Genomic DNA, 14,032 nt, shown 5'->3' on the forward strand with positions numbered 1-14,032 from the left:
AGGAATTTTTTTTTTTTTTTTTTATATTTTAACTTGCAAGCATCAACATGTTTTTTTTGCATCAGGAACTTGGTGATGGCTCTGAACAAACTGAAAACGGTAGCCACTGCCTAATTGATCTCTGCATTGGATCAGTTAGGCAGTGGCTTTATGTTTTTGTTGTTAATTTAAAAAATATTTTTGGAGTTTTTCATCCTTAATACTGTAAATGAAAGGTAGTAGGTGAATATTAGATAAGAGTCAAGGTGAACGGTGTTTATAAATTTTATCAAGTTCACTTGTCCTGTTTGAAACATTTTTTACGTGTACTTTATAGTACAGATGCCTTATTTTGTGATCTGTACTGTAAGGTACAAGTGTACCGTATAGTACGGATAACAAAAATAAACGTATAAAAAAAATAAATTCTTCTGTTCTTTTCTGTTGCGCAGACTGGCCTGTCTATTCATTGCACAGACTGGCTTTCTATTAATTAATAGAAATAGTGGCTACACACGAAACAATACGATACGGGTGGTGTAAGGTTAGAATTTTTGCATTGATGTGCAGCTGCAAGACTGGACCATAATTTATGTGGGATTAGTAAATGAAATAACACTGGAAATTAGAAGAGCCCCCAAACCCAGGAAAACAAATGTGTAATAAATAAGAAGGTGTGGAGTTATCCATACTTTTGTTAGTACTTGTTATGTAAACTCCTCATTGTGTAACTTCAAACTTCTTTATTGGATAACTATTTTATTTTGAAGATTTAGAAATCGCCTGCAGAAATTTACAAACTGGGATGTTCTTTCTTTAAGATGTGCCTCCACATGGAAATTATTCTGTGCTACTGGTTGTTTAATATGAGCTGCAGTTCAAAGGAACATTTAACGTTCATTTAATAAATACTGCCATCTTTTTTTTTTTGACATCTTAAAATGTACTCGCGTTTAACAGATTCTCAACATACCACTCGAAATAGCTGGACAGCAGCTGAAAAAATAGGTGGAATACCTTATGAGGGAGGAACATGCATCATTCTTTTGTTTAGCAACTTACTTCAACAGATTTTATTTTTGGGGGTACGTTTGTGTCGGCACTTTTTTTAAATTTTCATGTGCTCAACAGATTCTGAAGGAAGTGGTCATGGGAGTGAAGATGCATCAAAGGACAGTGGTGAAGGTTCCTGTACTGAATCAGAAGAAAATATCTTGGAGGAGGAACCGGCAGAAGAGAAAGTAGAAGAGCAACAGCCAAAAAGCTCTACTGAAGAGGAGGTGCCAACAGCAGACAAAGAGGTAATTAAAACTGAAAAGAAAGAGCAAGAAGATGAAGAAGAGAAGCCGAAAAAGAAGAAAGAGAAGGAGAAAGCAGCTGAACCTGATGCTGTAGCTGACGAGCAAACAAATGAACCAAAAAAATGGAATTTGCGCAGGAACCGACCTTTGCTGGATTTTGTATCAATGGAAGAACTAAATGATATGGATGACTATGATAGTGAAGATGACAATGACTGGCGGCCTACTGCTGAGAAAAAAAAAGGAAAAAATGCACTGCGAAAAGAGGGAAGTGATGGAGATAATGAGGACGATGAAGATGATGGGAGTGGAAGTGATGAGGATGACAATGACGAGGAAGGTAATGAAGAAGATAATAGCAGCACGGCTAGTGATGGAGGATCCAAGAAGAAGAAGAGTAAAGTTCTTAACAGGAATAATGCAGATGATGAGGAATTGACAAATGATAGCCTGGCTCTTTCACAAAGCAAGAGTAATGAGGTAGTGCAACCAACTTTCTATAATATATCTGTTAACAAATGGAAACTACTCCCTAGTAGATATTCTGTTAATTTGAAAAATTAAACTGATTGGCTGGAATTGTGTTTAGAGGAATAAGAAAAACAACAAAATTATACTAAATAGGCGCTGCATATTAAATAACCTTGCTTGGACCATTTGGCCAATCTAATACCACTAAAGTCAATAGAGTGACTTCTCTTGGCTTTAGGGGTGTTGGGTTAGTTCTAAAGGAAATAGGAGGTCCAGTATGCAAATCAGGGTGTATTAGTGAGACTTCTGGTTTAGCATAGATGTTGCATATCTGTAATGCTCTAAAAGTTAAAAGCATCTGTGACATAGTCAGAAAATAGCTAAATGACAAGTTATTCTTTATCCTAGCCCTTCTTTTGTGACAAACATCAAAGTCTGAACACTAAGTTCACTGATAGAAGGATTCTAAGTAAAGAAATATGCACACTGGGTTTAAAATCAAATAGAATGATCATTTATGTTAAATTTGCTTATAGAATCACAGAATTATAGAATAGTTAGGGTTGGAAAGTACCTTAAGATCATCTAGTTCCAGCCCCCCTGCCATGGGCAGGGCTCACAGGTGATTTCTTACAGTATGAAAAAGCATTTGGGAACTATTAAATATCTTCTGATTGTAGAATTTGAAAATTTTACAAGTGTTCAATAATGCAACTTTTTTTTTTCTATGCACAATTTCTACAGTTGCCTGGAAGGCTGTGCATGCAAAAAAATTAAGCTATTAGGTTGTCAAGATGGTTGACTTCATATCCTGCAGTGACAAAATCTTGAACAAAGTGAGAAAAGTGGCTGCAGAATCCACATGAAATTTTGCAGTAAATAATTGCAATATCAACATAACGTTTGATAAGTGATAGAGATATGACACTATTAAAAGTTTTGCTGTTCCATTTAATCTTAATTTTAATGTGTAAATGACAGGGAACTAAACTGTATTTGAAAGAATCAGTTGTCTCCGTTTCAGATGTTATGTATTTTATATATATATGATTGCCAATGAGCTATGCTGTTTTAATTACTAGTTATAGATGCGATTGGAAAAAAACACATAATTCTATTATTTTTTTTTTCTTTTTGTATAGGCATCTTCTTTCATTGTCTAACTCTACAATTCTAGTGTTGTTACCTGTATTCTTTTGGCTCAGCAGCTGTGCATGCTCTACCACTAGTGATGATCAGAACATCAGAGATAGGCAATTTTCTTTCAGAGTTGTTTCCCATATCGGAATGGAGATGTGAGTCTACATTCTTAGGGATATATTCTTGAATATGTCCATAATTTCCATTGACTTGAAAAGTTAGGCCTGTTTCAGAAATCTGCAGCTGTGTCTCGTGTCTCTCTTGTGAAGCTTCTTAATATGCATGGACCTCAGATTCTGTTCTCGTGTTTGGTTTAGGACATTGATCAAAAGATAAAATCTAAAAATTTGAAATTCAAATTTAATTTTGTAACTGCTTTACATGCAGTAAAGTTATCGAAGTACTACTTATGAATAAGTTTTTAACAAGAAGTCTTGCAACGAGTATCTGTAGATAATCTCCCACTACAGTATTTTAAAACAGTAAAAAGAAAAAGGTAAAAAATCTTGTCTAGCAGACAAATCTAGCAAAATCTTATTGTGCTGCAGAAGCTAATTTCTTAGAAAGCCAGATGTCTGAGTGCATAATTAATTGATGAAGGAATGTTCAGGTAATTAACTCTGAACATGTTGTAGTGTCCTTAGTATGCATTCTTCCTTTCATTTCCTTACTTTTTGGGGGTGGCTGTTCAGGGGCAGGGAGGAGGGGTTGTTTGTTTTTTGTTTCTGTGGGATTTTTATTTTATTTTTCTGCATTTTTCAAAAGTATTTTGAGGTCCGCAATGTTTTAACCTGTGTTGTAATGAAATATGTGCTTTTCTACTTTATCAAGCACAGAATGCAAACTTACCTTTCCTTTTTAGGGTCAGGCATCATTAGTAGGTAAATATGCTTTTCTGGTTTTATAATTGCTACCACTTTATGGGATTCTTCTGTTCTTAGTGAGGTGGGGTTTTTCTGTTTTTTTTTTTTTTTTTTTTTTAATAATTCCTAAAGTTAGAAGTATATAGGCACTTTCTTCATTATTAATTTTTTAATATGATTTATAATAATAATTATAATATTAATAATAATTAATTATTATTAATAATTAATATTGATAATAAAATTAATAATAATATTAATAATAAAATTAATAATAATTTAAAATTATTATTAAATGCTCACTTTCTTCATTAACACCACAGATACAGGAATTACACAGTGATACAGCTGAAGTCATTTCTCTCACATGGGCAGGGAACAGGACTTGTTCAGGAGTTGTCAGCAGTTACCATCTCTACATTAAAATTACTGTGCTTTAGACATGTACAGTCAGCTTCTGGGATGGGGTCTTTCAGGTGCTTACATGGTCTAAACAGGCGAAAGCAGCATATGTTCCACACCACTCTCCGTGTCCATGTAGAAAATTAAGTTATTCTGCTGCTCTGTTTGATCTGTAGGCTGTCTTCACATAAGGTAAACCATAATGGATGGGGATCCTAATATTAGATCTATATTTGCTGTCCTTCCATCATTGCTTGTTTTCCCTCTCCCACACATTTTTGCATATGTTCTCACTGTATAAACAGCTTGTGTTTTTTCAGTGTTGTTTTTACAGTTCTATTTATTTAACCTAAACTAGTAGGTTGTGGTTTGGTGTTTTTTTTTGTTTTTTTGTTTGTTTTTTGTTTTTTGTTTGGTTTTTTGTTTTTGTTTTTTTTTGTGTGTGTGTTTGTTTCTGTTGTTGGGGTATTATTGTTGTTGTTATTACTACTCCTACTATTATTATTTATTATTGTTTTTAAATTACCAGACCTTGGGCTTCTCTAACAGTAGAGATCACAAATTTCTTCTAAACTTCTCTTAGTGAAGCCAAATAACAGTTTAAGTTGAAGGTACTGTTATTCAAAACTGATTTTTATAAAGTTGCGAGATGCCTGTGCCATTACACAGTTAATCTGCTAAAGTTGGGGAGAACCTACTGCCATTTTTCTCTCTGCCATGTGAATGATAAGCTAAATGTGAGTATTTTGAGCAATGATGGGCCACAGTATTTTTGAAAAAATGTGCAAGTTTCTTGCTTTCCTCAAAATACTTTGCAGCTCTGTCCTAAAAGAAAGATTCTGGAAGAATGCTCTGTAAGCCTGAACTCTTCTATTTTTCACAATGATTTCCCTTTCTTAAGGAAGCATGATTGTGTGAATGGTTGCATAATCTTTAATTTTTACTTCTAGATTAGGGTTTATTTTCTTTATAGGTCATGTCTTCTTAGGTTGTTTAGAAAAAATGGATGGGAGATCAAGAAGTCTTTCCTAACAGCTAGAAGTATGTGCTTGACATATTCAAAGTAAACCATTTGAACCCAGCTTTAGGTGTAAGGTTACCTTGCCCTTTTACCTTGCTTTTAAATAAAGCAAAGATTTCCCCCCTTACCTTCCAGATACTTGCCCAGATAACCCTAAAGTACAAAGAGACTTCATTAATGATTCACTAAAAATTTTGTGTGATGTACTATATCAGATCAAGAGGTTTTCACGAGATAATTGCATAGATTAGGGTGAGAATTTAAAATGCTTGGGGAGGATTACCTACATCAGGTAGCACTCATGGTACTTTTTATCTACATAGCCTACACAGGCATAGTACTGGTGCTGTGTTTTATATTATAATCAGGGGTTGGAATGAGAAAATGATGTTTGAGAGTGCACCTTCCACCTTCTTTTGTTTTTTTGTTTGTTTTTTTTTCCTGGTCTGTTGGGATACCACACTGGTTTTGGAATATTCTCAGATCTCTGATATGTTGAATGATGCCTGAACCTGTCAGCCTCTGCTCTGAAATGACTTATTTACACTCAGTGTTTATTTTTTTTTTAACTAGTGTGCCTAATTTCACTCTTCCCTATGTGCCTTCATATCACCAATGAAGGTAGTTCAAGCTGAATATTTGCTTTTTAGTATAAAAATAAAAGATAATATATGTAAGCCATAAAATTTTGCAGAAAAGACAGTGTCTGTATCTCACAGTGGAAATAATAATAAGCCTAAATTGTGTTTATGAAAAAAAATAAATTTACGTACAGCTTATTTGGTTTATGAAACACTTTTCTGTGTTTCCTTAGAGAAATTCCTTATTAAAAGCCACATTCTTTCTAAGTGGTCTGGTTCACATTGAAGGTTGCCAAAACAGAGCATTATGCGTGTCATGCAAATCCTTACTCCTGCATGTAATCAGAAGAAAATAAGTTGTTGTATTTTAATAAATCATTCGATTTTGCATAGAGACATATAAATCTGCATTACAACAGAATAGAACTAAGCTGATAATTTGTCATATTTTACATAAGTGAAAACTTGGCAGGCTTCTGTTAGCTGTTTATGTTCAGATTTTGCAGATCCATGTAACTTCTTTTAGGAAGGAGACATTTTAACAACATTTGAATGTCATCTTTGGCCTTGGTGTATTTTTTCTTTTTTTTTTTTTTTTTTTTCCCGTTTAGATGTTTTTTTAGGGGTGTGCGTTATTTTCTTATAGTAGAACATAAATTGTTTGAAGATGTGTATGTTTCTATTGCGGAAATAAGACCCTTCTGTGGCCTTTGGATTTGTAGGTATCTTGAGATTAGATTGTATCTATACTTTCTCCCAGCTCTTATGTTTGTGAATGAAGCATTTGAATGTTCCAACAGCAAATAAGCTTTTAGTCTTGTGAAAGTTACTTGTTCAAATATTGAGCAAAAGCCATATCTTTTCTTTGTTGTGAATAAAATTGAAGTTCCTGGCGTAATCCGTGTGTCTTAATTTTTCAATATTAGGACTCGTTGATCCTTGAGAAGTCTCAAAATTGGAGTTCCCAGAAAATGGACCATATTTTGATTTGTTGCGTTTGTCTTGGAGATAACAGTGAAGATGCTGATGAAATAATCCAGTGTGACAACTGTGGAATAACAGTGCATGAAGGTAATACAACCCTTCATTCTCATTGTGGGAAGAAAACACATGTGTTGCTTTTAATAAAATTTTGATTTACTTTTTCCAAAAAATGAAGTCTTTGAACTCTGGCAGTTACTTTCTTGTAACATGGATCCATTTTAGTAGTGAAACATCCATCTTCTACTTTAGCAAAGCAAATATAAGCAATTGTAGGACAGGGCATTTTTTTCAGATACCTATATAACGAATCACAGTCTGCAAATATTTGAGCTGTACATCGTACTTTTAGGGCTTTAGGTTATTCTGAGGTAAGCATATGCAGTTTTAACAACTTTATGTAGAAGATGAGGCTGCGTTGTATGTCATTGTTCTTCCTCTTGAGGATGGAAGGCAGGGTAGATACTAGCAGAGAGAGAGGTTCTTCGTTAATCAGGTGGTGATTTGGTTTTTGTTTGTCTTGTTTTGATTTTTGTCATTTCTGATACCCTCTACCTTTTTAAGGCTTCAGTTTTTCAAGGTTTCCCAGAAAAATGAGGTAGGCTACTTTAGTCCTTGAAATTAGAAGAAGGCAGGCTTTCATTCTTCAAAAGCATAAAAGGCATATCTTTAATTTATGTAACTCCATTTGTTTTTAATTTTATTTTTTTTTAGCTATTCAGCATGCCTATTCAAGTAGGAAGTGCTTTTATTAATTCCCTACTCCCGTTTTGTTTTCTCATACTAGACTGAAAATCACTTTGAAACAGTATTGAGCACATGCATTGAGCTGTAGCTCATTTTTGCTTAACATCAGTTAGGAAGCTGAGGATGGAATTTCTGTCCTCAGGTTCAAGTGCCTTATGTTAAGCATCAACATGAACTCTTAATTCCTGAAGTCCTCTTGCGGTCCTTTGAAGATCTGGTCAGCAGAGCTTAGAGAGCAGTTTAGTTGACTTAATTTATGATGATCTGGATCATACTCTAGGTGCCTTTGAGGCCATTAGTCAGGTCTTCATTGGCTATAACAAGTGTTTGATTCTTAAATTTAGGTGTCTTGGTATATTGGCAGAATTTCTTCCTCTGTATCTTAAGTTTTTGAAATTATATTTGATCTCAGATGCAGTAAGCTACTAAAAGTAGATTTATAGAATCTGGATAGATTTCCTCCCCCCCCTCACCCGAGACAGTCTTATATTAACTTATGAGAAGAAAAGCGTTGAATGAAAGAGCCTTTTGGTGATAGTTATGAATGCCTATTTGAGAATTCACCAAATACGAAATGCAGTCAATACACCTAAACCCTAAAGCTGTGGAGCTCCCTGAAAGTTCTTCCATAAGATTTATTTAAAGATTGTGCCGTTAGTTAAGTTAAAGTACAGAAAGATTGTGATGGAAAAATGATCTTATGCCTTTTAAGAATAAAATGATGTCAAATTAGTATTTTATTCCAGAAGAGTGCCCTAAAAAATCCCTAATGGTCATTTCCTTATTTTGTGTAGTTTACTAAACCTTTTGTACCTACAAAAGGTAAGATTATAGCTGACCTTCCTCCAACACAAAATAGTTCCGTAGTTCAAAATCTATCTAAAAGTAATTGCTGCTATTCTTCTTTTTAAAGTGTTACAGTTAAAGATTCCCTATAGTCACACTGTTACAGAGTACAATGGGTATGTTTTCTTTGTTGTTATTGCAAAAAAGTAAAATAGATTTATTCAGAAGATTTAAATTGCTAGTTTGTTCCAATAAATTCTGCAGTCCGTACAAGCTAATTGACTATGGGTGTTGGTTCATTTTTCACACTTACGTTTGAATGTATTGATCTTTACCATTTATTTTATTAATAAATACTTGAAAGTGTATGTAAAGTAGCTGTGAAGTTCTATTTGAATAGGTTTAGTCTTGGAAAAAAAAAGGCAAGCTGTGTAGATTAAAGTAATTGTTGACTGTGATAAAAATGTAAATTATCCATGCAACAAGCTGAACTTCAAATCTGTGGTAATTACAGTTTGGAAGTTGACTAGATGTTTTACGTATATGTTTCATTGCTAGATATGTGTATCAATTTGTAAACAAATGAATATAGTTGTAAGTAGAGATGAACATTTATTCTTGTGTATTTTTTCTGTATTTTGATATTTTATAATGGTAAGTAAGAGTAGGTACTGTTTTAAATTAGAGCATTTTTCAGTAATTTGTTTAAATAATTGCTTGCAGCGAATCAAAATTTTATAAACAAATTTTGATCCAGTGATCTTACATATATGCATGTTAAATAATTTAGAGATTCCTGCACTCTTGCCCAGAGGTCATTCACTCGTATTACTTCTGAATGCATGAGTAATAAATGAAGACACAGACTATCATAAAGAAGATTCAGTGAAAACCAAAATGCAGTGCAGCAAATACTTTTTGTTCCTGTTGGCTTAATGATTAAACTCCAGTGATTTCCAAAAATAAATTGAGAAGTAGTTGAAGAAATAATTACTATCTAATCATAAAACATTGCTTGCAACCTCGAATGAATTATTTATTTTTTTTTTTAATATTAGTAGAGGCGAGGTTTACTCTTAATATCATTGACTTTAAACTGTGCCTCACTAAATTTGTGCCCAGATCATGGACATAGGCTGTATTGTAAGAAGCCCTTGTGCTATTATACATAGCTGCTTTGTAGTTTGAAATGCTTGTTCCAGAAATGAGCAAGTCTGTTTTATAAACACATTGGAATCTAAGAATCTTTGCAGGTTTCCTTTAGTAGGTAGATTGCTGTGGCTGCAGACATCATGCTGTGTTCTGAAATTTGTTCTAATAATTGAGCTTTTGAGTTTTTCAGAAAATGCAGTTTCTAGTACAGTATTGAATGAGGAGGCTCTTATTTAAGTTGTACAGAAATCAATGCAGTGACGTTTACCTGTGTTTGCCTGCAGTTGGGAAAAATAATATGCCCATTTCCTGTGAACTTAGCAGTTGTCTTTTCCCTAGAATCTGAAACCCAAGATGCCTGTTATTCTGAAATGCCCAAACAAAGCTGATGGAATTCTGCGGGGGTTTTCTTCATAGTTTTTGTATGCAATTTCAAGTTGTATTATGAATTGATGTGTTTTCACTACTTTTCTATAGCACTGTAGATATTTACTTGGAAGGAAGTGCACTCCTTTCACACCCTACTGGTGTCCCTCCCAGGGACCAATGTGATGATACTGGTGGTTTGATTGTTCTTTCCCTGGAGACCTTATTTTCTCTCTCCTTGTTGACTATTACAGAAACTGTTTTACTTCACAGGGAGGGGTCTTACACTGTTGGCTTGTGCCTTTGTGCTCTGCTGAAGTAGAAGTTTCTCTTTACCACAGAACCTTTCAGATGACTGGAAAAGATTTTCCTACAGTGGCTGCTTCTGTATTTAATATGAACTTACCCACTAGCCATAAAAATGCTGCTTGAGTCAAGCCTACTTCTTCAGGACAACAGGGCTCCCTTCCCTGGGGGAGTCTTTTGCTCGGCTTGTAGCTAACTGGTCAAAGGGTGGTCACTTGTATGTGATGTTATGGCCTTTCACGTGAAGGTGAGCCTTCCAGTTGTGATCTCTAAGTGACTGCATGCCAGTATAATTGTTGGCAGGAATCTGTTACCCTTTTTTAGAGGGTAAGATGATGTTGCTTTGTGTTTCAAGTTAGGCAGAGCCTACATCTCCGTTCTCCCTTGTCCCAGTGAGTTCTGGCTTTTCTAGCACAAGGTAGCTTATTGCTGTGCATACTGCTCTGTTACTTATGCTCCTGGGTACTTGGTGCTAGCACCTTTTCCTTCTCAGTTCCTGGTGCAGCAGCTGCCTATTCAGTCATAATTTGTATTCCTTTTGGTTTGCTCACTTGCATTAATCAACTGTTACATGAGTCTTCCGTGGGAGAAGGAGGGTGATAACTCATCTGGGGGCAACTCTGCCAGTGCTTACGTGGAACACAACAGCATGGCCAAAAGTTGGAGGGGGATTCTGATTCAGACCTTAATAAACACTTTTACTTGCTTTGCTGACAGATTTTGAGATTGCTAGGAATTCAGTATCCTTTCCAGTGCAGCTGTTTGCTGGGTAATGTTCGTATTGCCTGCATGGCTTGCATCACTTGTCCAAAAGCTATCTTTGCTCTGCAGACACACGTCCAAAAAAAATCTATAAACTTTGCGGAGCAAGTAACTGGTTCAAAATTACAGAAATCTCTAGCTGCCTCTGGAACTGTGGAGGCATACGTGTAATGCTAATTTAATACCCCCACTCTTACACTTTGCATTCATCTTCTATGTCTAAATAGCCTGTAATTAATTAATAAGTCCATCAATTAAAAGTTTATTCTCATTTCATGTATCAGTGTACCGCATATTAAAAAAGGAAAAATGTTTACAGTGCTAGGGAAAAGTCTGATTAAATTTGTAGTAGTACAGTTGGTTTTTTGAGTGTTTACTTCTGTGTGGAGATAATTCTTATTTCTTTTTATAAGAATCTTCTTTAGGCACTAATCTGCCATTTTGGATAAATGCTTTTGTGGCAATAGCTTGTAATAGCATGACACCTCTAACTGTGGTGTCACGTTTCTTCACATATTGATTGCATTGTGTCTGAAGAAATTGTCTGGTGCATATCATAGCATCTTCTATAACTGTAGGTAGTACATTTGCGAGCTATTGCCCTTGGATGAGTTGCTGTGAACTAAATGAGAAAAGTGTACATTTTTCCAGCTTTTTTTTTTTTTCCATTCACTTTAATTGTTTCTTACTTTACTGTGATGTGCACAGTACAGAATAAAATTTCTCTTGCTAAAAGCAGTAGTGTAGCGACCATATGCTTTACAGTGTAGCAAAAGGTTTTTGCATTTTAAATTTGCTGCTTACCCTGATCTGCAGTTGCCTGATGTAAAAATTCATTCTGCGAAATCCTGTACTTTAGTTCACTTGATTTACTAAATAAAAATACTGTTCTGAACTTACGATGTACCCTGCTCTTGTGGGGGGGTTGGACTAGATGATCTTTTGAGGTCCCTTCCAACCCTTGGGATTCTGTGATTCTGTGATTCTGTAATTGATTAATGTCTTTATTCTAAGCTGTTGGTCCAATTAAGGATTGAATGCAGTATAGTGTGAATACTGTGATCTCACAGCATTTAATTTTGCAAACCTACAGTTTACCTTAAAGTTCATGTTTTCATGGTCTGTGTATGATCATGTTGCAGAGTATATGTACATGTAGGTAACATATGCAGATACTCTCTTTGGCAAAAGATTACCCTCCCAGAGAAATGGTGGAACAGATGCAGCCAAAGCAAGAAATAGGTCTCTCTTTCCATTTCCTTCAGTGGTATAAATTTCAGAACAATTGTTTTAATGGTAGCCTTTTAAAGTGAGTGCAATTTCATTTTAGTGGCAATCACATAAAATACAAGCTACTGACGGAGTATAATGGCTTTAAAATCCAGAATAAAAAAGTTTGTTTTCTGTATAAAATAACATACATTCAATAGACAACTTGGCTGTAATAGTAATATATAGATGCCATTAGTGGAACCATAAATGTTATGAGAGTTTTTAACTTCTTGCCTTTCATGTGTTTAAATTCATAGGATATTATACTAAACCAGTTTTATTGTTTAATGTAAGAGGTATTCAAGGAAGTGGCAGACATAGAGTTGTGATGCAGTAATCTGAGAATATACAAACATGAGGATTTAATGAACTGCAGTTGAAAAGGGGCTTCTGGGTATTCTAAAGATCCAAAATTTTCGTGAACATTAAGGAAAGGCAGGGTGCATTTTAAGCCAAGTGTTTTAAAAGTTGTTTTATTTTCTTCAACATATTTTCTTGTCAAAGGCGTGAGTGATTGACTTTGTGCCGAATAGGTCACAGGTGCAGTGATAATAACTGGAATCAAACACATGATTTAAAATATGTGCATCGTTTCCTCTCTTGTCCTTTAGTCCTTAAGTAGTAACACCATCTACACAACTGTGGTGCTTCTAGAAAGAACCTAAAGATTACCTCCAGATGTTGCTTGGGAGATTTACTTGTAGTAAGTGAGGCCTTACACTGCTTTCTGTTCCAACAGCAGCAATTCCCAACAATTCATACAGGAAAGTTGGACAACTTTTTCTTGATCATCACTTAACCATTAATACTAGGATGAAGTGATTTGTCAAGCAGCAGCTTCGTATTTGTATGTCTAAAGAGTCATAAAAAAGAGTGCTTTTTAAGGTTCTTAATAGGACCAAAATAATTCTTTCAGCATAGGAAAAAGTGGCAGTTGAGCCATTGTTGTACTTAGTAGTTTTAAGGATTCTAAAATAATTTATTTAAAGAACTATTGCTTGTTACAGATGAATATTACTGTGGTAAAAATATAGAAGTACTGCTGTTTTTGAAAACTCTGAACTCTTTATCTATATATGGTAACTTTTCAGACAGATTTGGACAAAAGTACATTTAGATTTTTTAGCAAGTGCATTTTGCACTCTAGGACTTACTTAGTATGCAGAAATTCAATTATGACCATGCAGTAGAAAACACTTTTTCCCCAGTTTCAACTTATTAAGAGACGTATTAATCCATTAGCGTGACTGTTACAAAGTTACTCAAAATTTGAAAGTGAAAGCCACTGAAAGTGGGGTCTAGAACTCCAGGTTCATCTTTTTTGTTAGTGTTAATTGCATCTGCTTGCTTGAAAGTGTTTGGTAGTCTTTTTAACCACGATACTAAATTCTGACAGTGTATAAGATGCTGTTGTTTAAATGATGTTAAAATGACCAAATTAGTTTTTCTGTTTGCAGTTAGTATTGCAACTTGTGATATCAAGGAATGAAATAAAGTCAGTATATTGAGAAATTTTGAAAATTTGGGGGTTTTAATTTTGATACTACAGATGCTGACTGGATTAGTAGCGTTCCTCAGCTTTGCCAGGGTTTTCATTGTGTTTGCTACGTAATAATAAGTAGGTTTTCATTTCTTGTAAGCTGTAAGCTGTTGAATTTTGTTTCAGTATGTTGGAACAATTTTGAACTGCTGCAGTTAGGGTGCAGAATTAATAGACAGCTAGTACAATAAATGCTGTAATGTTTATATATAGAAATGCAGCAACTTACAGAAGGGACTGAGGTATTTGTTCTGGAATTACTACCACGTGTGATCAGAGCAGTGGTTATGGGACTTGCTCTGGTTTGGGCTGGATGGAGACTTGCTGTGACAACCTTTTCATTGTTCCAAATACACTTACTT

General features: G+C 34.8%; 1 protein-coding gene across 8 annotated transcripts in view; it reads left to right on the plus strand.

Moving 5' to 3' along the window:
* The window catches only part of PHF14 (PHD finger protein 14), a 163,341-nt gene that overhangs the window by 8,945 nt on the left and 140,364 nt on the right, over positions 1–14,032 (plus strand). For all 8 annotated transcript variants that reach the window (XR_010609874.1, XR_010609875.1, XM_065666214.1 and 5 more), the window contains 2 exons: positions 1,111–1,760; positions 6,685–6,829. Coding sequence is in view for 6 of the 8 variants with exons in the window: in XM_065666214.1 (XP_065522286.1) it covers positions 1,111–1,760; positions 6,685–6,829 (795 nt within the window). In the remaining 2 variants the exon portion in view is untranslated. The remainder of the gene's footprint in view (positions 1–1,110; positions 1,761–6,684; positions 6,830–14,032) is intronic.

The sequence above is a fragment of the Lathamus discolor genome, chromosome 2 (genome assembly GCF_037157495.1).
Source record: "Lathamus discolor isolate bLatDis1 chromosome 2, bLatDis1.hap1, whole genome shotgun sequence".
Lineage (NCBI taxonomy): Eukaryota > Metazoa > Chordata > Aves > Psittaciformes > Psittacidae > Lathamus > Lathamus discolor.